The sequence below is a fragment of the Canis lupus genome, chromosome 7 (genome assembly GCF_003254725.2).
Source record: "Canis lupus dingo isolate Sandy chromosome 7, ASM325472v2, whole genome shotgun sequence".
NCBI classification, from domain to species: Eukaryota; Metazoa; Chordata; class Mammalia; order Carnivora; family Canidae; genus Canis; species Canis lupus.
In genome coordinates, this window is record NC_064249.1 from 33,301,182 (window position 1) to 33,327,249 (window position 26,068).

The 26,068-nt window shown below is 39.9% G+C and overlaps 1 protein-coding gene across 4 annotated transcripts in view; it reads right to left on the reverse strand.

Moving 5' to 3' along the window:
- PLD5 (phospholipase D family member 5) overlaps positions 1-26,068 on the reverse strand; it is a 408,683-nt gene that overhangs the window by 202,354 nt on the left and 180,261 nt on the right. For all 4 annotated transcript variants that reach the window (XM_035719400.2, XM_035719401.2, XM_035719403.2 and 1 more), the window contains one exon: positions 3,897-4,065. In XM_035719400.2, coding sequence (XP_035575293.1) covers positions 3,897-4,065 — 169 coding nt within the window. The remainder of the gene's footprint in view (positions 1-3,896; positions 4,066-26,068) is intronic.

A 26,068-nucleotide genomic window follows, 5' to 3' on the forward strand; every position in this document is an offset into this window, starting at 1 on the left:
CTGGAGATTTTGTTGAAATGGAGATCCTGATTCAGGTAGGGCTGGGGTGGGTCCTGAGATTCTGCATTTCTTATAAGCTCCCAGTAAATAAAGATGCTTCTGGTCCCCACACCAAACTTTGAATAGCATGAGTTTAGCTTACAACAAGGATTAGGATGAATGTTCAGGTTAAAAGCAAGGAAAGACCAGAGGTCCTCAGGTGGCTTCTGAGAATCATGTCCATCTTACACCAGCCATTCAAGGACTCTATGGTACCTATAAAGCCATGTGCGTGCCCCTGTTCCACTGATTTGAACCACCACACACCAGTCAGTCCCCAGCACTGGCCAAAACTACTACGTGCTCCGCTTCCTCCTGCCTCAGCCCCAGAATCACCTTGAATCCTGCAAATGGATTTAATGGGCAGCTCTGGGGAATGCTGTAGGTTCCGTGGGGCTCCAAGTCCAATTAACTCCCAGTCTGGACTGAATACAGAAATCCTGGAAGCCAACCAGGATTGAGGGCAAGGTCAGAGAGAAATAGTAGCTACTGGGAAAAATAAAGACAGCAAAGATCATTGAACGATCTTTCATTCTGCGGGCACAGCATATCGGAAGAGTTCAATTAGGTCATCAAGCCCAAGAGCAAATGCAAATCTTCCCATTGTATGTTTGATACACCCAGCTCTTCAGGGGTGCCCATGAAGTGAAACAGACCTGTTGACAGCCTGGGGCTCACACAGCATGGACACTCACTATGGTCTGGGTCCCAGGTTACAGCATGGCTCTCCAAGTCAAACTAAATAGTTCCTGTTCAATTCAGTGGCTATGACCTGGTCTTGTCCAGCATTAAGGAAAGACAATTTGAACTATCTCTTCCTCACACCATCAAACCTGCTACAGTAAATTGTTTCCAAAGTTTGCTGCCAATAATCTCCCATCCCTGAATGGGCATGCTTCTCCTGGAATCTCTTGTCTCTCTCCTGGATGTGGGCGGTTGACCTTGTGACTTGCTTTGACTAACAGAATGTGGCCAAAGTAATGTTCTAGGAGCTCCCAGAAATTTAGAAGCCTTACAGTTTTCACTTTTGCCCTCTTGGGATCCAGCTGCCCAATAAGAAGCCTGGATTAGATTACTGAGTGTAGAGTGTCCACTTGGGGAGAATGAGACCTGGCTAGACCCCAGGCAGTCCAGTCCCAGCTACTGTTCCAGCTAAACACAACTGCATGCGTGATCCCAGCCAGCACTATTGGAGCAAAAAGCTGTGCAGCCTATTCACGGAATCACAGGAAATAATACTTAATAAGTTTTCCTTATTAAGTTTTCCTTATTCCTCGATCCAGATCTGATGCAGATAATTGAAATAAAAACAAATGCAGCAAAACCATAAAACATATGGCACTGTCTTTGGGACTGGGTGGTGCGGACGCTGGAATCTCATTCCCACTCAAGGCTGGAGGAACAGTAAAGAAATTGCCTCTGGAGCCTCAAAGAAGTAACAGCGGGATATTTGGCAACACTACCACCTGCCTCAAAGTCAAAAACAGAAGGGGTGACTAATGGGTTTGTGGACATGGCTAAGGAGATTATTCAGGCAGGTTATCAAAGCATTAGTGGTAAATGGTAAGAAGCACTTTTCATGTAGAATTTTGAGAAAATGTAGAGAATTTAAAAGAATCTCTCAATTAAGCAATATAGTCTCAAAGTCAAAAATGGCCTCAGGGTAAAGATGAAATGACAGACATGGCAGAAAGAAAGATCGTTTGTCAAATCACTGACAGTGGCAGCAGTTCACGGGTCCCCTCAGCCAAATGAAGAGCTCCGGTAGCTTTACAGATCAGACTCTGAGGCATCTTAACTCAGAGTCTAAAGTCCAAAGTAGAGAAGACCCACTGCCAGATGTTTGTGGGTCAAGGTTTTTGCTGTCAGAGTGGTTTATTATTGGATACATATTAAGCCTACAAGAGTTAAAAGAATTGTATCAATTTGGTCTAAAAAAAGGACAGAGATGGTTTAAAATGAACAGAGGTCTCTGGGGCCTCAGCTTCTATCAGCACGAAGCCAACTAAGAAAGTCAGAAGCAAATGCAGGCTATTTCTTATGGAGAAGAAAGAATAACACTGAGGGAGGCAAAAAACTTCTAAGAGAACCACAGATTAGGAAAGCACTCCCAGGGAGCAGAACTAGATCCTTGCCCAGCAGCATTCTCTGTTTCCTGAGGTCAGAAGCCTGGTGGCATGTGCTGGGCTGGATTTCAAAACTGCTATGGACTCAGGACTCGTCTGTGCTCTCCACTCCCCACCCCGTTCTTTAAACAAATTTTCTATTGTAATTATCTTACCCTGCCTCCCCATTATATGTTGGGAGTATGTATTGGGAGGCATAGAATTTGTCTTTTAGTTCACAAGTTTCTAAATAAAGAGAAACCCACATGAGGAGCCTGGTCTCGATCCAGATCTGATGCAGATGAGGAGATTCTGGACTTAAAGGCTTTGCTGTCATTAGAGGAATGTTTGCCGGGGTGCAGAGTACATTTCATATGTGGAAGAGATATGGATTGCTATGGCCAGAGTGGACTGTGGTATATAACTTCCAAAGATACTTGCCATCAATCCTCCTTATTCCTGTATAGATGCTACTCTTTCCATCTTGGACTGTGACTTGCTTGACCAATAGAATAGGGTGGAAGTAGCAGGGATTCCAGAGCCCATCTTAAAAGGACTCAGAAGTTTTGCTTTTGGCCTTTTATGATATAACCACCCTGTAAAGTGCTCAGGCTAGTTTACTGAATGATGAGAGACATATACAGTGAGGGGCCGAAGAGGCCCCCAGACATTCCAGCCATCCTAGGTAAGAGGCTGGAAATGTGAGGAACATCATCTTGGATTCTCCAGCCCCGGGGAGCCACTCCTAACAACAATGCGTGAATCAGAGACAAGTTCTCTCTGCTAAAGCCTACCCAGAATCATGACTAAATAAGTGATTATTATTTTTGATACCACTAAGTTTGGAATGATATATGCAGCAACAAATATCTGACCTACCTGCATAAACAGGAGAGATAGAAAACTTCAGAACACAATTAGTAAATTTATTCAGTTCTTCTTCAGATGGCCTTTATGGGTTGTGTTCGTTTGTTTTTACCTATGTTCTGATACCCTTTGACTTTAAAATAGTACAATTGAATAAAAGATTTCAGAACACCGATGAGGTGGTGATTTTAGAATTAATGCCAGCACATTTTATATATACTGACAAAACTGATTTTATCCTCAACCCAGATAAGACAGGTAAGTGCAGGTCAGTGGTCATATCCTTGGGTAGAAAAGCCTGGGCAGCTCAGCACTATCATGATCGTACCAGTACAGAACAACAACAGCAACAAATAAAACAAAAAGCCACTAAAGATGACCAGAATCACTTTCTCATCTCCAGGAAATTTCATTCAGAAATTATTTAGATCATTTCATCAGGTTTCTAAGGGCTGTTCTTATAATTAGCACATTCCTCTCTCCTAGTCACTCAACTAGGATAGAGCCAAGACTATATAACTATACTGGGAAGTTTGATTCCACTATTTAAAAAAAGCTGGCTCTGGGTCCACAAGGTGAATTATGACACCAATTGACCAAATAAATGCTCCAGCAAGCAGGCACTATAGTTCACACTATAACCATGCAGGTTGAGCAAAGCAGAATTCACACAGATACCGTGGTGTGAATGGCGCCCCTCAAAGTGGTCCAAATCAGCAACGCCATATAGAACGCCTATCATATGCATGGACAAAACATGAGTTTTCCCTTGAAAATCTGACATTCTGGTAGGAGCTGAGTGACATATGAATGTAATGATGTACATGTCCTATGGGTGGAGGTAGACTAAAATCATCACACACACACACAGAGGATGCAGCTTACCTGACATGCTGATGGGTGACTGTGGTTGAGATCCCAATGGGAAGACACTATGTCAACAGACTTTTTGGCCATGTTGAGTAAGTTCATCCAGCCTTGGAAAAGTGATAAGTGAAATGGTGCATTTTCTGAATAGTTAAGGCCTTCAGGAATATTTTCCACCAGGGCAATTCTTAGAAAAGATTTTGAAAAACAAACAAACAAAATCTAGTCAAATTTGAAGCCACAAATCTTTATACATGCATACAGAGACATCTGGAACATACTTTTTACACTTCTCAAATATATATGTTCTTCATTATTTACATTTTTCCAAAAGCCTCTTAACATTTCCCCCTCTACTAACCTTCCCAGTTTGGAGAATTTATATTCTCTGTTTTTCCTCAGTTTTTGCTATTTCAGAAAGTCATGGTGAGTGTCCCTAATGTCCAGTTTCAACCTAGCCTTGAAAGTAAAATTCAGAGCATCCTACACAAGTATCTTCCTCTAGCAATTCATTCCTTTTTTCCTACAGCATTGTGATTCTTATATACAATAGAACTTCCGTGAGCTATTTAGGCTATAAATTACATGTTGCATACTTCCGGTTTCTAATACAATGTTGGGCGTATATAAAACTAATTTAGAAACTGAAATATTAGGAGTTTTGTTACTACTAGAAAATAAAAATGATATGTACTATTATTATTGCTTAACATCTACTGGTGCTTCCTAGCCAAAAGCATAAAATTGTATGAGGAAATATTTAAAACCTGCCTGTTGCAGTGTTTTAGTAAAGTTGGAGATAAGGAATGGATAAAAAGAGTAGCAATAATCAAACCTTAAATAAAATACTACAAAAGTATCCCAATAAATGTGCTTTGTCTTTTGATCCTTCCTCATATACTGACAACGCATACACTGCCCCTGGCTCAGCTCAGTATGGTGGTGAAGACTGTGTGGCTTTCACTCCTGAGTTAGCCAGGGGACACATAAAGTTTTAATAAAGGAATGAGCTATTTTTTTTCCCAGTTTCAGAAAGGTAAGTTTATCTGCATCTCTTGATGGAAAACTGCATACCTGTAAGTGCTTCCAGAACAGAGATCCATTTCATTTACGGTTATTCCTTCTCAGTGCTGGATACACAATTAGGGCTAAAGAAATACCTACAGAATGAATTTCAGCTTTCAACATGGAATCTAGCACTCCTCAGTAAAACTGTTAACTGTTTCTCCTAATGAGACTTGTTCCATTTAGGGATTTTAAAAACAAAAGCAACAGTCTAAGTAAAATGTCCTTGTGCATTTGATGACTATCACAGCCAGAATGGGTTTGAGTGTGTGAATGGGAGACATCCACAATTTGAGGATCCAATCACCCCATTGCCATTTGCAATCAAATTTAATGTTTGCTGAGCCCTGATAAGCATAGGACGGGCAGCATGGAAATGACTGTGACAAATCTCCCTAGTCCTCTGGAATTTACAATCTTGAGAGACAGCCCATCTCATACATAATAATTCAAATAGGAAATAGACTCTACAAAATGGTGAAGCAGGAGTAAGGAGTTTAATTAGATGGATTATGTATCATCTGAAGTACCACTGGTGCATGGGCAGGAAGGAGAATTTAATTCTGGTTAAGGTTGGGGGGCATATGGAGGAGGTAGGACTTGAAATGAGTCTATGGGTGAGCTGGAAGAGATAGGAGTTCTAGGTAGAGGAAGGAGCCTGTCAAAAAGTGTCCTTGGGTATTTGTGAGGTGATCCCAGGATAGTGAGGTGGGAGTGACAGGAGCTGGCCTTGGCAGAGAGGGCGGACAGCCCCAATAGAGACCACACTGTATGCCACTGAAAGGAGAAAAAGGAGACCTGGAGATGACACGTCGGTAGAAAGTGATGTGGGCAGCTGCACTAGCTTGGGAAGGAAAACGAGAAGTCTGAATTCAGTCAACGGGAATAAAAAGAGGCATGCAAGCAATGCTGTTGTAGAAACCAAATCTGAAAAGGTTTACTATTTGATGGACTTGAGAAGAAGGTGAAGGACATACAGGCAGGAGTCAAGGATGATTGAGATTTTCCTGCAGGGTCAACACATCATCTCTTAAGAGGGTGATTATAACCATCTCCCACAGTCTCCTTACCCTTGGATTCTTGCCCCTCCAAACCATGTTCCATACTGTACTTGGGTTAATCACTTAAAAATATAAACCTAAGCACTCTGCTGCCTGATGAAAACCTCCAGTGGTCTTCCCCGCTGTCCTCAGGATGATGCCCCCCAACCCCCAACATGGTTGGCAAGTGTTGACCAGTCTGGTCTAATCTCCTTGTAGCCTCACTCAACTCAAATGCCCTCTTTGAACTTTACACCACAGCCATCTAGACATCTTTTTCTCCTTTCCTGCTATTTTCTCCAGACTTTGCATTTCGTGAGGATCATCCCTGATTAATCACCATTCCTACACTACTATCTCTCAATTAACTACAAGGTCCTAATTTAAACACTACTTCTTCTGACAGACTTCCCTATTCCCTCAAATTAGGCTAGATCTCCTTTATTACCAAGCCCTGCATGACCTGTTATCCCTTTCCACCCTATTCCCATTCTTGAAATTACTTGCTGAAGGCTGAATTTCCCTGATAGACTATAGGGTGCAGGAAAGCAGGGACCTGCTTCCTCAGCTCAGTATTGTAGCTATAGTGCCTAACCCGTTGCTCAGGGATGGGAGGTATCCAAATAATCTCTACGGAATTTCACTGAAATCGGAACAATTGGAAAGATGGAGTGGGATAAAAACTGACAAGGAAATGGGAAAGGAGGTGGACCAAGGATTAGGAGAGATAATTGGGGGGAAAATGAAGAGAAAACGAGCCCAAAACCTAACATGGGGGGTGGGGCACACCTATATTTCTCTAGTTGGTAGAGTCTGAAACAGATATGAAGATTCAAAGGGACCAATACAGAGGCAGGAAGGCAAGAGAGGTCTAGGAGAATACAGTGTTTGGGAAGCCAAGATGAGAAGGTTAAAAAGGTAGAGAGAGGGGACTTTTTTTTAATCTACTTCATAATCTTTGACAGAGGTGGATGTTGGATATTTTTAACTCTATCCACATTTAACATTTATTAATCCACGTGTCTGTGTTAATAAAAGCATGAGGGAATGACCCCAGATAATAAGCTGTTTTAGCCTCCCCTATAATTAAGACTATATTTATTTATTAAAAAAATTTTAAAGATTCATCCATTTATTTTAGAGAGAGAGAGAGAGAAAGAAAGAAAGAAAGAAAGAAAGAAAGAAAGAAAGAAAGAAAGAAAGAAAGAAAGAAGAAAGAAAGAACAGGAGAAAGAGAGAGAGAATCCTTCAGCAGACTTCACACTGAGTGTAAAGCCCAATGCAGGGCTCGATCCCAGAACCCTGAGATCATGACCTGAGCTGAAACCAAGAGCCAGACACTCAACCAACTGAGCCCCTCTGGTGCCCAAAGACTATATTTAGAAATCAAACCAAACAAACTTTGTTCTGGCAAACAAAGCCAAAACACAAGAGTGGCTAACAAAGAGAAGTGACTAGCCACAATTTCACTTCAATATAACAGGCATGCTGAGGAAGACAACAGGAGACTCTAGAAGCCCAGAGAAACCAAACAGATGGGATGAAGGATGTGAAGGAACTGCCCACCTATAGCTGGCTCTGAGCCATCCCTCTCTTCATGGCGTGCCCTGTGGCTTCTGGCAGGCAGACAAGGATTTCCAACCTCTTCTAGAAATCTTTAGACCAGGTGTTCTTAACCCTGGATCCAGGGATAGAATTCACAGGACTCCATGAGCTTGATCTTTACTTCCCCTGCTCTCTAACTCAAATTTAACACTCCCTTCAGTTATAAAGACAGGCAAAAACCCACAGGAATACAAGAAGAACTTGTGAGTCCATCACCAGTGAGAATGTGCACACCGTAGAACAGTTACTGGCAACATCTCCAAGTACTTTGAAATTCTGGTGGTTGTCACATCTTGTTATTTCCTCAATAAGTAATGTGTTTAATTTATGCATTTAAAAACATTATTCAGGGGTCCTGGTTGGCTCAGTCAATAGAGCATGTGACTCTTAACTTCAGTGTTGTAGGTTCAAGACCCACACTGAGTGTAGAGATTACTTAAAAATAAAATCTTTCGGGGATCCCTGGGTGGCTCAGCAGTTTAGCACCTTCCTTCGGCCCAGGGTGTGATCCTGGAGTCTCGGGATAGAGTCCCACATTGGCCTCCTTGCGTGGAGCCTACTTTTCCCTCTGCCTGTGTCTCTGCCTCTCTCTCTGTCTCTCATGAATAAATAAAATCTTTAAAAAAAAATAAAAAAATAAAATCTTTTAAGAATCAATTAATTCATTCATTAAAAAATAAAAATATTATTCAAGGAAGCGTTCATCAGAGTGCTACCCCCTCATCAGGCTGTGCCAGAGTGCTAAAGTCTGTGGCACAAGAGAGTTACAGAGCATTCCCCGGCCTGACAACATATATGGAATTGTATAAAATTTCTGCACATCAGAGACTCCATTTCGAAGTTCCATTTTCCTTTCCAACTCACAAACTTTTAAACTGGGCTACCACCAGCAGCAGTTTTATGAGCAGTTGCTCATAAAATTTCAACAAAGCAACTGGCATTTGGATCACATGAGGACAATGAAGTTAATCAATAAATGCCAGGGATAGTTTCATTTGATTGCACCCATAAAATCATCAATAAGCTAATAATCCAAAGCAGCTCAACCAGTCAGCACCAAAATAGCAGGCTGGATTTCTTTTTTTCCTCTCTTCTTTATCTAAATCATGTAATTAACCTCCTCTTCTTTCTCATAAAAACCTCTTGCTTTCCCCACATTACCATGATGCTTTTCTGGTTCCTCCAGAATCTGTGCTCCCCGAATCGCAATCCTGCTATCACCAGATAAAAGCCTTTGTTCTTCAGTTTCTTCTCCTTTTCCTTGGTTGATGTGCATCATCTACTCTTTTTTTTTTTTTTCCTACTTCACGCACATTCTAATAAGATTTTTTTCCCATTACTGAAGCCTTAGAAGTGAGTAGGATTACCAAGGGAGATTTTCAAGAGAAGAGAACTGGGACAAAGCCAATTATGGGAAACATCTAATCACTTCTGCCTGGTAGAGAAAGTGGGCCAGGTGAGGAAGACAAGAAGAAAGGCCTAGAATGACTGGAAGAGGAGGAGGGAAATTGCTGAGAAGCCAAGAAGGCCAAATTTATCGTCATTATCTGTTTCTTACTGAATAACAAAGTCAATTATGATTTTGTACTAAAAATAAAAATAGAGACACCATCCAAGGTCTGGGGACACACTGGTGCGTGGGTAATGGATTCCCTACACAAGGACCCTGCTCGCCTCCTCACTTCCCCCCTCCATGTGACCTGGGGACCGTGAAGGCTCTGCCAGTGACACAGCTCCGGTCTCCCATACCCTGCTAGAAGCCGCCTCTAGAAATCAGCTTTGAAATGACTTATTTCTGTGACCTATCATTTTATTTCCTTTAATGACCACCAGTTGGCTACTCTCCAGGGCCCCGATCTAATTAGCATACATGCAGAACTCATTTCCACGCACTGACAGCCCTCCCTATCCTCTTCCTAGGCAAGCAAGAAGAGAAGCAGCCAGACCTTATTAAAATTCACCTTTGGGCAAATCCCTGGAATGCCTGCTTTCACTCTCTCTACAAGAACTATGCCCAAAGGCTGCAGCCTTATTTTTGACACCTAACAACAAGGGGGAAAGCTGAATATACAAAAACACAATACAGCAAAAGCCTTTTTGTGCCTCTTTTTAAAGCACTTTGATATAAACTAAAAATGATTTGAATCATGCGTCCAGGGACCTCGAGTGGAATAAACACATTTTAAAATGCATTTTACATTGTTAATAGATTTTAAAATAGAACTCTAGCTGTTCTTAATAATAGTATGAATTTATTCTACAAACTTAATGTGATCATCAAAATTTCTTTTTCAATCCAGAAACATATTTTACCTTATTAAAGAACCATCTATAGTTTCCCTCTACTAAGCTACTATAAAATGTAGTCTGTGAATTTGCCAGCTTTAGAACATGGTGTGTGTATGCCGGCAAATATAAGAATGTTCATAAATATATTTTCATGCTTAATTTTGGAAGTATTATAGAGAAATATTTAAGAGTAAAGGATTTGTTATAAGGTAGACAAAACCCAGCTCTGCCAGTTATTAGCTGTGTGACCTTAGACAAATGACTAACCTCTTCAAATCTGTTTCCGTTTATGAAAAAAAAAAGTTGCTATGCAGATTACAGGAGATAATCTCTGTGAAGTGCTTTGCTCAGAGCCTGCTGTAAGCACTAAGTAAAAGACAGATATTTTTTTAAAGTAAGTGACAGTCTGAAAACTCATACTTAAGAAAAATTTTGCAAGTTTCTCAAACTGATGCAGCACAGTTACTACAAAGGTTCTACATGTATTGGCTAAAAGGAAGCTTATAAACTAGGACCTACATGACATTTTCGGAGTGAATACCAGCTATTTTCATTGCCTACTGCAATGGAGCACTTATCAGGACTTGATTATATACATGGATGCATGACTGTCAATTCAGTGACTTTTGCTGCATACCTGGTTAGGTTATCTGATGGCATCAATCAATGAAACTGAACAGAGGGCCTTAGTTCATCAATACAATTAGATGTGGACTCACCAAAAAATGATGCAGATTTTGTTCCCTCATTTTGGGTCATCTGGCTATAATTAAAGTCCAGGTTTGACAAGGGCAGAAGTTAACCTTCCCAAAGATACTAGGGCATCTGGCATTGATTTAGAAGATGAGGGGCAGCCCGGGTGGCTCAGCAGTTTAGTGCCGCCTTCAGCCCAGGACCTGATCCTGGAGACCCAGGATCAAGTCCCACATCAGGCTCCCTACATGGAACCTGCTTCTCCCTCTGCCTGTGTCTCTGCCTCTCTCTCTCTCTCTGTCTCTCATGAATAAATAGATAAAATCTTTAGAAAAAAAATAGAAGATGAGCTGCTACCGATGTGGCAAAGAAATATTTATATTTCTTTTTGGCAGATTCACTGGCCACCTCTGGAAATGAAAATAATTGATACAGACCTATGTAAGTTTGCTTTAATGCAGCTGAGATATATGTTTCAATTTTTAAAAAAGATTTTATTTATTCATGAGAGACACAGAGTGAGAGGCAGAGACATAGGCAGAGGGAGAAGCAAGCTGCCTGCGGGGAATCTGAGGCAGAACTCGATCCCTGGACCCTGGGATCACGATCTAGGTCAAAGGCAGATGGTTAACCACTGAGCCACCCAGGTGCCCCTATGTTTCAATTTTTTCCAAGAATTTGGGTCAGGGTAAGTTTACTTGTGAAAGATAGCAGTAAAGTTATCAGTGAGGTCTGACAGTTAACAGTGTCCTGATAATTCTTAATCTGGCATAGGAATCAACATTTTTGAATATTAAAATAATTAGTAATTGTTAATTGTTTAAATTCTTTTTAACCAGCGTTTTATTTTGAAAAAATTGAAATCCACAGAAAAATTCCTAGAAGAGTATAGGATGAGTAAATATGTTCATCACAAAAAAGAATGTTGTGTTTACATATGTAATATTACATACACATATACATTTATACATACATATACACATATACACATACATATACATTTTAAAAAACCATTTAAGAAAAAGCCCAGACATTAGCATAGTTTTTCTCTGAATCTTAAGTGCATATTTCTAATAAGGAAGCCATGTTTCTAAAAACAATTATCACACAGGAAATTTAACATTAACATAGTCCTATTATCTAATATTCAAATTTCCCCAGGTGTCCCAATAGAGTCCTTTATCGTAGTTTTATTTTATTTTTTAAGGATCCAAGATTCACTTAATGTTCACTTACTGCATTTAGCTGTCAGGTCTCTTTTGGAGAATTCCCCAGCTTTTTTTTAGTTTTGTTTGTTTTCCTTGATGTTGATAATTTAGAAGAGCCCTGGACAGTCATTTTGCTAAATATTCCTGTATTTGATTTGCTTGATTGTTGCTTCATAATTAGCTTTAGTATTTTTGTACAAGTATTTTGGGCAGGAACACTACCTAGGTAATGCAACCTTCAAAGTGCATGATATGAGGTGACACATGTTATCGGATTGTCTCTTTACTAGAGATGCTAAATTTTGTCCCTTGGAAAAAGGAGTAGATAAAAAAAAAAAAAAAAAAAAAAAAAAAAAAAAAAAAAAAAGAAAAAGGAGTAGATATAGATTTCTCCACTGAAAAGTACCTTTCTTCCCTCTATAAGTAATAAATAACTGGTACCTGTAAATATCCTATCCACTAATATTTCACTGACTGATCTACCATCAATTTCTGATTCTTGACTGAATCTATCTTATTGATAACTTGCAATCATTAATTCTAGATTTGTTATTTGGTTTTCTTCTGCCAGGAAAAGCTTTTCTTTCTCCTATCACCCTTTTCTAATTTAAAAAAAAAATTATTATTATGAACTCATGAATTCACTTTTTAAATTAAAATGTAATAATCTATCCCATCAATATTCATCGTGATGCTCACATTGTTACATATACTCCCCATGGAGTTTCCTGTGAACTGTCTCTGGATATCTCTTTTAGCTTTTGAATACTTTCACATTTTTTTTTGTCACTAGATGTTTCATTTGCATTAACTTTTAAATTGACTTCTGAGGAAACAGCTACAGAGAACACAATGGTAAGTTTGAGTAAGTAATAGCAGATCCCTGTTTCTATAAATCTAGAACGTTCAGACTTCTTTGAAGTTAATTAATTCCAGGCCTATAACTATAATCAGTGAAGAGCAACTATAGCTTTGTTTTTGGAGAGGGGCAGTAGGGCAGTAGAGGAAGAATTACAATTGTAGCTATTGTCCTTTGTCTGCACATTTCAGTTTAAAAGTAGTTTCACACTTAACCTTAAACATCATCATCAACGAACAAGGGATGGAGGTAACAAGGCTCCCAAAGCCAAGTGTCTTCTGGCTAGATGAAATGCTCCTGAGTTGGTATGTAAACTCGGGTTTGTCTGAACTCATGTGCATTTCACACTAGATTAGATACTGGGCTGAGCCTGGAAAGTTGGCATAAGCCTACCTTGGGTCTCTGGGAGAGAAAAAGTAGACTCACATTAGAGAGAAGACTCTGTCACCCTAGAGGGGAAGGTCATTTTGGGTCACAATCCCAATCTTGTTTAGAGAAGAGGGGAAGATAGGAGTGGCAGCTTCTCCATACCCCTCTCCTTATTTCACACTCTATCCTGTCAGTCCGCCTCGACAAGACAATCTAGTGACAGAAAGGCACATTTTCCTTGGCTCACTATTTCTAGATACTGGCCCAAAAAGGAAAAAACAATTGGGGAGAAAGAAGCATGGGAAGGATGAAGACAAAAAAGAAATAGAGAAGACTTCTGGGGAAGATGGTGGAGTAGGAGGACCCTAAGCTCATCTTGTCCCATGGATACAAAGTAACACTCCTATCAGTGTAGATAACCCAGAAAACAATCTGAAGATTGCCAGAATGAATTCCACAACTAATGGTAAATAAGAGGCCACATGGAAGAGGGTAGGAAGAATGGAAATGCACTGGGGAGCTAAATGGACAGCAGGATTGTCTGTGGGAGGGAGGGACCTGCAGGCATGGAAAGGGTTGAGCGACAGACCTTCATATTAGGGAGCCAACAGGGAGAAGAAAAATCCCCATAAACATTTGGCTTTGAAAATCAGAGGAGCCAAATTCCTTGAGTTCTTACAACCACCAAAACTTAAAACCTGGAACTTTAATAATCCAGCTGGCTTGATTTTGGGAGAGCCAAGAGGGTGAGAGGAAGCTGAGTCCCTACCCTTAAAGAGATAGGACAACAAACAGACCATACAGATACAGAATGAAACAGTAGTTTGAAAAGCACCTGGGGCATATGGGAAGGATTTTTTTTTTTTACTAATCTTAGAGTGTGTGCTGGAAAGACAGAGATCCTTAGGAGACCTCTCCAGGAACAAAGGATCTGGCAGGTGCCTGGAAGGTGTATCCACCCGCCGCCACCCCCCCAATATAAACACATAGTCACCTGCAGGAACCAGCACCACACCCATGCTTAATACTTAACCTGCTTACACCCAACCCCCAAGATTTGGCAGATCCGCCCTCTCCAGGCAGACCTGCCCAGCATGACAGGTCTCCTCCCCCAGAGGACAAGTGTAAAACTTGCTAATATGGCACCTCCCACCCCACGCACCTTGAAGATCCTCCCCATCTAATATGCTCTTAGCCAGAGCCTGTCCAAAGTGGTGCCAAAATCCTGGGAGTGTTCAAGTAGCCCCCACAGGGGCTAGGACCACTCCAAAGTGACTCCTGCCCTGAGGACAGAGAAAGATAGCCACACACACACACACACCAATCACACTGTGGCCCTGCCCACCAAGAAAAGCTTCTCAGGGGACAACACAAGGAACATTCCCTGTAATTCAGGGCTACTGAATCTCTGGCAAATGCCTGGTCTGACTCAATTCGAGCCCAAGGTGGTCCCAGACTGGCCCAGTAAGACTACAGGGAACAAACTGCCCACAACAGCCGAAGAGAGCCACTGAAGACAGCTAGACTGAAGGAAAAAGCAGTTCAACCATAAGAGTAGGGTGCATGCAATGCACACAGGAGACACCCCTGAAGCATCAGATGCCAGTGAACAGGAGACACTGCACTGGAGGGAACCATAGGACCTCTTCTTCATAAGGCCACTAGTTTAAAGAACAGGAGATGTAGCTGACTTTCCTAACACAGAGAATTAGACAAAGATGAGGAGACAGAGGCATATGTCCCACATGAAAGAACAAGACAAAACCACAGTGAGAGAACTAAAAACAGAGACAAGTAATCTGTGCAGTGGAAAATTTAAAGTAATTTTCATAAAGATATTTGCAGGACTTGAAAAGAGTGGAGGACATAAGTGAGACCCTTAACAAAAGATAGAAAACATAAAAAGAATAAATCAGAAATGAAGAACTCAATAAATGAAAATAAAAGAAACACTAGATGTAATAGATAGTAAACTAGAGGAAGCATAAGAATAGATCAGTGACCTGGAGAACAGAGTAATGAAAGGCAATCAAACTGAACAGAAGAGAGAGAAAAAAACCTGTGCAAAATGAGGATAGACTTAGGAAACTCAGTGACACCATGGAGTATAATCTTCTCTTTATAAGGATCCCATAAGAAGAGAGAGAGAAGGGGACAAAAAATTTACTTGAAAAAAATAATACCAGAAAATTTTCTGTATCTATGGAAAGAAACAGAAACCAGATCTAGGAGGCATAGAGATTCTCCCATAAAATCAACCAAAGGGGGTCCACACCAAGACACACAGTAATTAAACCAGTAAAGTAGTGATGGAGAATTTTAAAAGCAGCAGGAGAAAAGTTACATATAAGGGAAACCCCATAAGGCTGTCAGCTGATTATTCAGCAGAAACTTTGCAGGCATGAAGAGACTGGCATGATATATTCAAAGTGCTGAGAGGAAAAAAAATCTGCATACTCTATATAGCAAGGCTATCATTCAGAATAGAAGGCAAGTTAGGGTTTACCAGAAAAACAAAAGTTAAAAGAGTTCATGACCATGAAACCAGCCCTACAAGAAATATTACAAGGGACTCCTTGAGTGGAAAGAAAAAAAATGCAAGTAAGAGTAGGAAAAGTAGAAGATTTAAAAATAAGTACATCTATAAAAAATCAGTAAAAATAAGTACATCCATAAAAAATCAGACAAGGAACTCACAAAATAAAAGTATGGAAAGTATGACACAATATTCCTAAAACGTGAGGAGGAGAGGACTAAAGAATGGATTCAAACTTAAAAGATCATCACATTACTATAGATTCCTATACGCAGAAGATGTTATATACAAAGTTAATGGTAAAAACAAATCCAAAACCAGTAATAGATATATAAAAATTAAAGAGAAATAAATCCAAGCATATTACTGAAGAAAGCCCACCTATGGTGACAGAAGAGAGCAAGAGAAAGAAGGTACAGAGAAGAACTACAAAAACCACCATAAAACCAGTAATAAAATGGCAAAAAGTACACACCTATCAATACTTACTTTGAATGTCAATGTACTAAAAGCGCCAATCAAAAGATACAGGATAACAGAATGAATTTAAAAAATAAGACCCAAAAAAATAAAAATAAAAAAATAAAAAATAAGACCCATCTATATGCTGCCTACAAAAGAATCATTTCAGACCTACACACATGCAGACCGAAAGTGAAAGGATGGAGAAGGATTTATCACACAAATGGATGCTAAAAGAAAGCAAGGGTGGCAATACTTATATAGGACAAAATAGACTTTAAAACAAAGACTGTAACAAGAGACAAAGAAGGACACTATGTGACAATAAAAGGAATAATTTAACAAGAAGATACAATAATTGTAAGTATTTATGCACTCAACATGGGATTACCCAAATACATAAAGCTGTTAATAACAACCATAAAGAAAATAATCAATAGTAATACAATAATAATGAGGACTTTAAAGCCCCACTTACATTAGTGGACAGATCATCCAAACAGAACATCAATAAGGAAACAGTGGCTTTGAATGAATGACACATTGGACCAGACAGATTTAACAGATATATTTGGGACATTCTATCCTAAACCAGCAGAATACACATTCTATTAAAATGCACATGGAACATTCCACAGGACAGATCACATATTAGGCCACAAAACAAGTCTCAACAAATTCAAAAAGACTGAATTAATGTATCTTTCCTGACCATAACACTATGAAACTAGAAATCAACCACAAGAAAAAATCTGGAAAGAGCATGGAAGTTAAATAGCATGTTTAACATGCTAGTAAACAATGAATGTGTCAACCAAGAAATCAAGGAATAAATTTTAAAAAAAACATGGAGAAAATTAAAATAAAAACACAATGGTCCAAAACTTTGAGATACAGCAACAGTGGTTCTAAAAGGGAAGTTTATAGCAATACCTCAAGAAGCAAGATGAACTCTAACAACCTAAACTTACACCAAAAGGGGTTAGAGAAAGAAAAAACAAAACCCCAAACTGATAGAAGGTAGAAATAATAAAGATTAGAGGAGAAATAAACTAGGAATTACAAAAACAATAAAACAGATCAATGAAACCAGTAGCTGGCTCTTTGAAAGGAACAATAAAACTGATAAACTGTCAACTGGACTCTTAAAAAAGAGATTCAAATAAACAAAAATCAGAAATGAATAAGTCAAAATAACAACCAATATCACAGAAATACAAAGAATTATAAAATAATATTATGAAAAGTTATATGCCAAAAAATTGGACAACCTAGAAGAAACGGATAAATTCCTAGAAACATATAAACTCCCAAAACTACATCAGAAGTAAATAGAAAATTTCCGTGGACCACTTACCAGAAATGAAATTGAGTTAATAATCAAAAAATTCCCAACAAACCAAATTCTAGGGACTAGACATCTTCATAGGTGAATTCTACCAAACATTTAAAGAAGAGTTAATACCTATTCTTCTCAAACTATTCCAAAAAATAGAGGAAGGAAAACTGCCAAATTCATTCTATGAGGTGAGCATTACTGTTACCAAGACCAGATAAAGACACCACAAAAAAAAGAGAACTACAAGCCAATATCTCTGATGAACATAGATGCAAAAATCCCTAGCAAAATATTAGCAAACCATCCAACAATACTTTTAAACATTTTTTTAAAGATTTTATTTATTGATTGATGAGAGACAGAGAGAGAAAGAGGCAGAGACACAGGCAGAGGGAGAAGCAGGCTCCATGCGGGGAGCCCGATGTGGGACTCGATCCCGGGTCTCCAGGATCACGCCCCTGGCTGAAGGTGGCGCTAAACCTCTGAGCCACCGGGGCTGCCCCAACAATAAAGAAATCATTCACCACAGTCAAATGGGATTTATTCCAAGGATACAAGAGTGCTTCAGTATTCACAAATCAATCAACATGATACATCACATGAATAAAAGAAAGTGGGAAAACAATGATTATTTCAATAGATGCAGAAAAAGTTATTTGACAAAGTACATATCTATTTGTGATTGAAAACCCTCAACAAAGGACATTTAGAGGGACTATACCTCAACATAATAAAGGTCATATATAAAAACCCCACAGTGAACGTCTTCCTCAATGGTGAAAAGCTGAGAGCTTTTCGCCTAATATCAGGAACAAACAAGAATGTCCGTTTTCACCACTTTTATTCAACATAGTACTGGAAGTCCTTGCCAAAGCAATCAAACAAGAAAAAGGAATAAAGGCATCCAAATTGTAAGGAAGAAGTAAAACTTTCACTATTTGCGGATGACATATGCTATATACAGAAAATCTGAAAGACTCCACCAAAAAACTACTAGAAGTGATATGTGAATTTGGTAAGGTTGCAGGATACAAAATCAATGTACATAAATCTGTTGCATTTCTATACACTAATAACTAAACAGCAGAAAGAGAAATCAAGAAAACAATCTCATTTACAATTGCACCAAAAATAATATGATATCATAACCAAGGAGGTGAAAGACCTATACTCTGAAAACCATAAAACACTAGTGAAAGAAACTGAAGACAACACAAAGAAATGGAAAGACATTTCATGCCCACGAATTGGAAGAAAATGTTGTTAAAATGTCTGTACATTCCCAAAGCAATGTACAGACTTAATGCAATCCTATCAAAATACCAACAGCATTTTTCACAGAACTAGAACAAATAATGCCAAAATTTATGTGGAACCAAACAAGACCCTGAATCTTCAAAGCACTCTTGATAAAGAATAACACTAGGGATATTATATTCCCAATTTCAAGTTATACTACAAAGCCATAGTAATAAAAACAGTATGATACTGGCACAAAAATAGACACCATAGATCAATGAAACAAACTAGAAAGGCCTAAAATAAACCCACGATTTTACGGTCAATTATTCTTCAACAAAGGAGGCAAGAATATCCAATGAGAAAAAGACAGCCTCTCCAACAAATGGTGTTGGGAAAACTGAACAGCCACATGCAATAAGAATGAAACTAGAACACTATCTTATACCATAAACAAAAATAAATTCAAATCAGGGCACTTTGGTTGCTCGATAGTTTAAATGCCCGACTTTTGATTTCAGCTCAGTGTCATGAGATCAGGCCCTATGCCTGGGTTCCATGGACTCCATACTAGAGCCTGCTCAGGATTTTCCTTCTCCCTCTCCCTCTGCCCTGTCCCACCACTCATACTCTTTTTCTCAGAAATAAATAAATAAATAAATAAATAAATAAATAAATAAATAAATATTGACTGCATACAAGTATGCATAAATAATTGTTACTCAGAGAATCAGAACTGTAACAAGATATTCTTTATAAAAACAATTTTGTAAAACATAGCCTAATATTTTGTTTTAAAAAGGAAAGCAGACCAAAAAAATAAAAAAATAAAAAAAATAAAAATAAAAAGGAAAGCAGAAATCAATGCCCTGCCTTTTGATATTTTACCAATATGAGATCTGAACAAAGAAGCAGGAAGTTCAGTGATGAAATGCCCCTGACACTGTCCCCAAAGAGCTAACATGCTGTGAAAAGCAGATGATGTAAAACAAGAACAGGCTTGCATTCAAGACAGTTATTACCCTTTGACAACTATACTCTCACCACTATTATAGTTGAGCAACATTTATTGAGTAGTTGCTTTATGTCAGACATTATGTTCAGAAAATTTACCGACTAGATTAATTCATGTTTACAATAATTGTTAAAAGTGGGTTTTATAAATGAGGATACTGAGACCCAAGGAATTTAAGTCACGTGTGTAAGGGAACATAGCTAGTTAAGCCCAGACTTAACTGCGGACAATATCCTCTTCATCACTACACTCCATTGTCTCTCCCAGCTTTCATAATAACATCCAGGCAGAGGTAGGAGATGACATCAATACATCTTCAGTGAATCAGGTCCATAGACACCCAGGGGCACAATGTCCATGATAGCGAACAGTACAGAGACCTTTCTGTTAGGATTTATTCCCCCAAAGTTTTTGTTTTTTGTTTTTACAAAAGACTCAATCCCTACTCAGTCATATTCTTTGTATCAAAATTCAGGACATAATCTGTCCATCAATTCTGGGTCATGTATTCATCTTCCATTTGACTAGTATGTGTGCAGAGCTAAAGCCAAGGTATGCTCTGTCCCTGGTGCTGAAAAGCACACCACACAGAGCCCTGCTTTTAAGAGGCACACATGCTACAGGTGAAGAGCACAGGTAATACATGAGCAAGCAGACAGAGGGAAAGATGGGGCAAACGAGAGAAGTAAAGAGGACCACATGGTGGAGGTCACAAGGAAGGCTGCTTCCTCACACTGGCAGCCAGAGATGGCCCTTCTGAGGCTGTAATGTGGAGCTGAGATGCAAATATTGGGAGGCAGATGGTCAGTACAGAAAGGACCAACAGCTGAAAAAGAATCAAAGCAGGAATGAAGTTGGGGTGTGGGAAGAACAGCAAGGAGGCTGGCGTCATGCAATCTAGGGATTGAAGTAGAGAGGGAACAGGGCGCAAGGCAAAAGAGGTGGCTCAAGGCTAGAATATGTAGGAAAGGAAAACATTTTTTTCCTCTGCTCTTCTAAGTTCTTGGCTGGGTCTCTAACAAAAGACAGATTAACAAGAGAAAAGCATGCAAATTTATTTAACATAAATTTCACATCATAAGGGAGGCTTCATAAGGAAAACAAAACACCCCCCAAAAAATGATTGAACTTGAGCCTTTAGGTTTGATGAAGAATGGGAATTTGATGAAACTGTGGGAAAATGTGATGGGACAAAGGATATGAAGTAAGTGTAGTAAACTGGGGGAAACTTAGCAAGCCCTGTTCATTCAGATTCCTCTATGTGTCCTTTTATCTTTGGAGATAAGGGTACGGCTTTCTTCAGGTAAAGGGAGGGCATCATTCACACAAGGGTGTTATAATCTGCTTCTGGGGAAGGTCAGAAAGTCCTTCCTGGATGTGCTGCTTGTAGCTTCCCCACAAAAGCCACACGGCTGCATAGGGACCAGGGTCACAGCAGGGGATAGATGAGAAGTTACCACAACAGTCTAGGGCCTAGGGAAAAGACAATGGTGGCTTGAACTAGGGTGTAAATGCTGGAGGTGGAGAAGAGTGGAGAGATGGCGAACAGATGCTGAAGGCAAAGCAAATAGGAATATGGCTACTTTTAGGGGAGATTCTTCTGCCCATTCCTGCTGTTATCTCTGGGTTCAAGAATACTCCAGTGGGTGATGTGACACAACTTTGCATTTCTCTAGACCTTTACTCACCCTGCCCCAGGGGAGGAGGAGCAAATTAACCTGACTAGGAGATGAACAAAGTATTCAGCTTGATTCCTCACTTCTTCCTCTTGGAAGAGCTATCCCAGCCTCAGCCCCCACTCCACAGCCTTGCTTGGAAAAAGACCCTTTATGTCAAAGCTCACCTTGGACCATGCTGGCTGTGACTGGTTCAATCTAGAAGACCATGTAATCTCACATTAAGCAACATCTCCAAACGAAGCCGGCAGCCTTTACCCAAAAGGAGATATTTAGCCTCTGCTTGCTACTCCTTGCTAGAACTGTCAATTTGTTCAGGAAGAAGGATGTCATTTATCAAACCCCCACAGAGACCCCCAAAAGTAAAATCTGGACATGAATTGGGGTTTTAATGTATTTAATTCTTCTGGATATTTTGATGGAATGAGGGACCACAGGTCAGAATCTAGGAGAAACAAGTGCAATTGACAAAATATGCTTAGAAAACGATCTCAGGGGATGTCCTGTTGCTATTGATCGACTCAGGAATCCTGATTCTATTTCTCTTTCTTTTTAGTATTTTATTTATTTGTTTTGGAGACAGTGTATGTGTGCACATGCATGTGAATGGGGAGAACAGCAGACAGGGAAGAAGAGGAAAAGGGAGAGAATCTCAAGCAGACACTGTGCTAAGCCCAGACTGCAACACAAGGCTGTATCTCATAACTCTCAGATTATGACCTGGGATGAAACCAAGAGTCAGGCATTCAACTGACTATGCTACCCAGGCACCACCCCTCAATTCTATTTCTGACAGTATGACAAATACATGCTTCACCTCCCCACTCCATGCCCAACACAGGCACTGAAAATCAATCCTAACATTCTTTCCTGGGCGTAGCCTTGACAGTCTCTCTCAGGCTAGTGCTCCAGGCACCTACTAACAACTAGGGATGCAGACAGGATGAAAGTGAAGTTGCAGCTTTGAGGCCAACTAGAAAACAAAGGTGATCACATTTTCTTGTTAACACAAACTTACCCAGAAAATAATTTTTATTTCAAATTTGTTGAACACATGTCTAAAATGGATAAAGACTATTTTTTCTGGAATTGAAACACTCATTTTTTTATAATTTTAAATTTTGACTTAAGACCCCCAAATACTACTTGGTAGAAGATATAAGAAGTTAGTCCAACTCTGTAGAGTTCAAGATTTATTCCTTGATTTATTTTAAAATAAGTTCATGACTCACTTTCTGTTTGGATTCAAGTTGTCTCCTTAAAGCACAGTGAAATCTTTAGTAATTGAAGACTTACCATCAATTAGTTCTAGTACTTGTCGTCAAAGTAAGGGCCAAGAAAGATAAGACTGCCATTCACATCCTTAATACTAGATCTTATTTAATAACTGTGAAGCTTCTAAGCTTTGCTCTATCATTGCTAAGGGTTAGTGGTAACATTTTCATGAGTGGGAGATTATATGCATTTTTGTCCTTTCCTTCTTCCTCTATCTTGAATTTCAGCAAGTCCCAGACTTTGAGGCCACATTAATAAATCCCATTATTTGGCAAATTCTTTTTTTTTTTTTAAGATTTTATTTTTTTGAGAGAGACAGACAAAACATGAGCAGGAGGAAAGGAAGAGGGACAAGCAGACTCCCTGCTGAGTGGGGAGCCTGATGTGGGACTCTATCCCAGGACCATGAGATCATGACCTGAGCTGAAGGCAGATGCTTAACTGGCTGAGGCATCCAGGAGGCTCTGGCAAATTCTTTTTTGACCACCATCAGTTATGTCAGACTGATGTGTACCTTACTGACACCAGCTAAATGAGAAGCTGCCTGGTGGCCACCAAAGAGCCCAACATCTTGTTTGGGATAAAATCTATGCAGCAATGGGACTCATTAAAAGCTTTAAATAAAGCAGACCTGAGAAAGGCTCCTCAGAGGAATACAGCAGCTTCCTGTTAAGGAAAGTTGTATGCAGCTGATAATACTTCTTGAACAAAAGAATGATTTTGAAAAGCAGGCAAAGTCAACCAAGTGGCCCACTTGGAAGTCAGCAACGGTAAGTCACAATCTTAAGCCATGAGTTCTTCAGAGGGTGCCCTGTAGGCTGCAGAGCACAGCCACTCAGCAGAGACAATTCTGGCAGCTATATTCCAAGCCCACCAAGGGCGGGCAGCATCATCTGGCACAACATGTACCATTTCCAGAGGTTTAAAATAGTTTTTCTAAATGTATCTTCACAGTCCGAATATGGTTTAAGTTTCTTCTGAGTTGAGATACTAAAGGGGATGAGACAGTTTTGTAATGAGTTTTGTGGGGAAAGGGTAGCAGGGGAAAGAGTCACAGCAGGAGACTGATTAGAAGACCACTAGGGGAAAACGTGATGGGGACTTATGTCAATTTGAGTTTTCTAAGATTCAGGGAAACTTCTCCCAATTTTTCAAAGGATTACATGCATAGGTTAAGAGAATGAAAATAATACAGACAATCCTGGTGTCAAGAGTCCTGCTCTGTCTTCCAGTTCCCTGCCCCAGAATTGACATGCAACCAGTTGTTATTTTCTGCAACTAAGATATTCCCTGCATACTCATAGGTTAACTTAGTTACTTTCTGTGTCAGGAACTAAGAAGTCCAGTTCACGGCCAAAGCACAAGCTGCCCATGAGATAATTCCCTTTCTGTATTTTGCTATTCCAAATCCTGAGCTGTTGAAAAAAGGATGCTGTGTGTCCCCAAGTGGAAGGGGACAGAAAAGTGACTCTGAGAAACACCAAGGTAGAGAAGAGTCACCATGATTGGAGAGAGTGAACAAATACGTGGGTCTTGCAAGCAGCTCAGAACCCACCACACGGTCCCAGGCCTGCCTAGGAAGACGGCAAACTCCCAGCAGCTAGAGGTCATATGCTGCATGCAGGGAGACTACATTCTAGGTCCTGGGGCTCCACTGGTTCCACTGCAGTCCCCAAAGTGGAAGGGCCATGAAGCTGTGCCCATGAAGTCCAGAGGTAACCAGCTCAGACAAACAGTAGTACCAGAGGGCTCTCCTGATAACCTGAGGCTGGAAAGACTCCACCATTTTATACAATTTTGGGTAGTCTGATCTGCAAGCTGATTCCTGTCAGTGAGGATTTGGTCTGATTTAATGACGTGAGTGGAATTTCTTTTAAATCTGAGTTTTGGCCTGAGATGTGAATTTACCGCACAAATGGAGCATTCGGTCTTCTTCTAGTGGGTCAGACAGATACTGTGACCCAGAATCATGCTCCTGTCTATAAGGCTTATTAAATTCAAGGAATTCCCTGGGCTTCATATACAGCATACTTTAGCTCTGGCTGGTTCATCGTAGCAGAGATCAGAGGCCACAGTGTGAAACTGCTCTGGAAGCAGGAAGCCATGGTCTTGAATCAGTGTTATATGGAACATGACCCATGCCTGTCTTGCAAGCAGGCGCATACACCTCTCTAAGTCAAAGAGAATAACATACAAAATTTAAATTTAAAATGTTCCAAAATGGGGATCCCTGGTGGCACAGCGGTTTGACGCCTGCCTTTGGCCCAGGGCGCGATCCTGGAGTCCCAGGATCGAGTCTGCATTGGGCTCCCAGCATGGAGCCTGCCTCTCCCTCTGCCTGTGTCTCTGCCTCTCTCTCTCTCTCTCTCTCTATCATGAATAAATAAATAAATAAAATCTTTAAAAAATTTTTTCCAAAACCTGGACGCTTAGGTGGCTCAGTGGTTGAGTGTCTGCCTTTGGCTCAGGTTGTGATCCCGGGTCCGGGGATTGAGTCCCACATCGAGCTCCCTGCAAGGAGCCTGCTTCTCCCTCTATGTCTCTGCCTCTCTCTGTGTCTCTCATGAATAAATAAATAAAATCATAAATATATAAATAAATGAATGAATGAATAAATAAATAAATAAATAAATAAATAAATAAAATGTTCCAAACCAAAAAACTCACCTGCCACACAACAAACAGAAAACCCCATTCATATACCAAGGCAAATATAAGTTTTTTAATATAAATATGTATTTATGTATACTTTTTTTTTCTTTCTTACGTACAGACTGAAAACAGGAAGTCCATGTAAGGCTTAACTCATCCCATGAAACCTTTTATACATCCATTCCCTGGTCAAGAAATGGCATTTCCCATTAATTTTTGATAGAGGAATTGCATTAAGCTTTCCAGAGGAGGACTAAAAAAGTTTAAGGGAATTGGGTTCTGGGTTACACCACCACGTGCTCTCCTCTCATTATCAGTTTGTAGGGCAAAGTTTATTCAATGGAGTTCCTGGTGAGAGATGTAAAATGATATCAAAAAGGAAGTTACAGATGCTAATGGTGCATGTGGTCTGTACAAGGAGGATTAAGCCAAATCCTCCTTGTGTTTTAACTATTTAAGCAGCCTTCAGTGCCATGTGGATCTGAACAAACTTCTAGTCTATATAACTGATCTCTGTCAAAGGGATGTTACCACCCAATTTAGAAAAAGATGAAATTAAGAAATGGGCAAAATCCATGAACATTAGAAACTTTTCCTGGAAAAAATGCACATGAGTACCATATACCCACTGAAATAATAGAAAAAAATGCGTTGGTCTCTGTCCCTGATTCCTGACTCAGGGTTCCTGAAACCTTTTTTCATTTCCTGGGGGACAGGAGTATCTTTTGTTCTGATGAGGTGACTCTGAGGAAGCTCCTGGATGGCTTCAGGATGAGGGCTGGTCACCAGAAAGACCAAGCCATGATTAGAAGCTTGAATACTTCAGCCTTGCCTCCATTCTCTAGAGAAGGGAGCAGGATTGAAAATG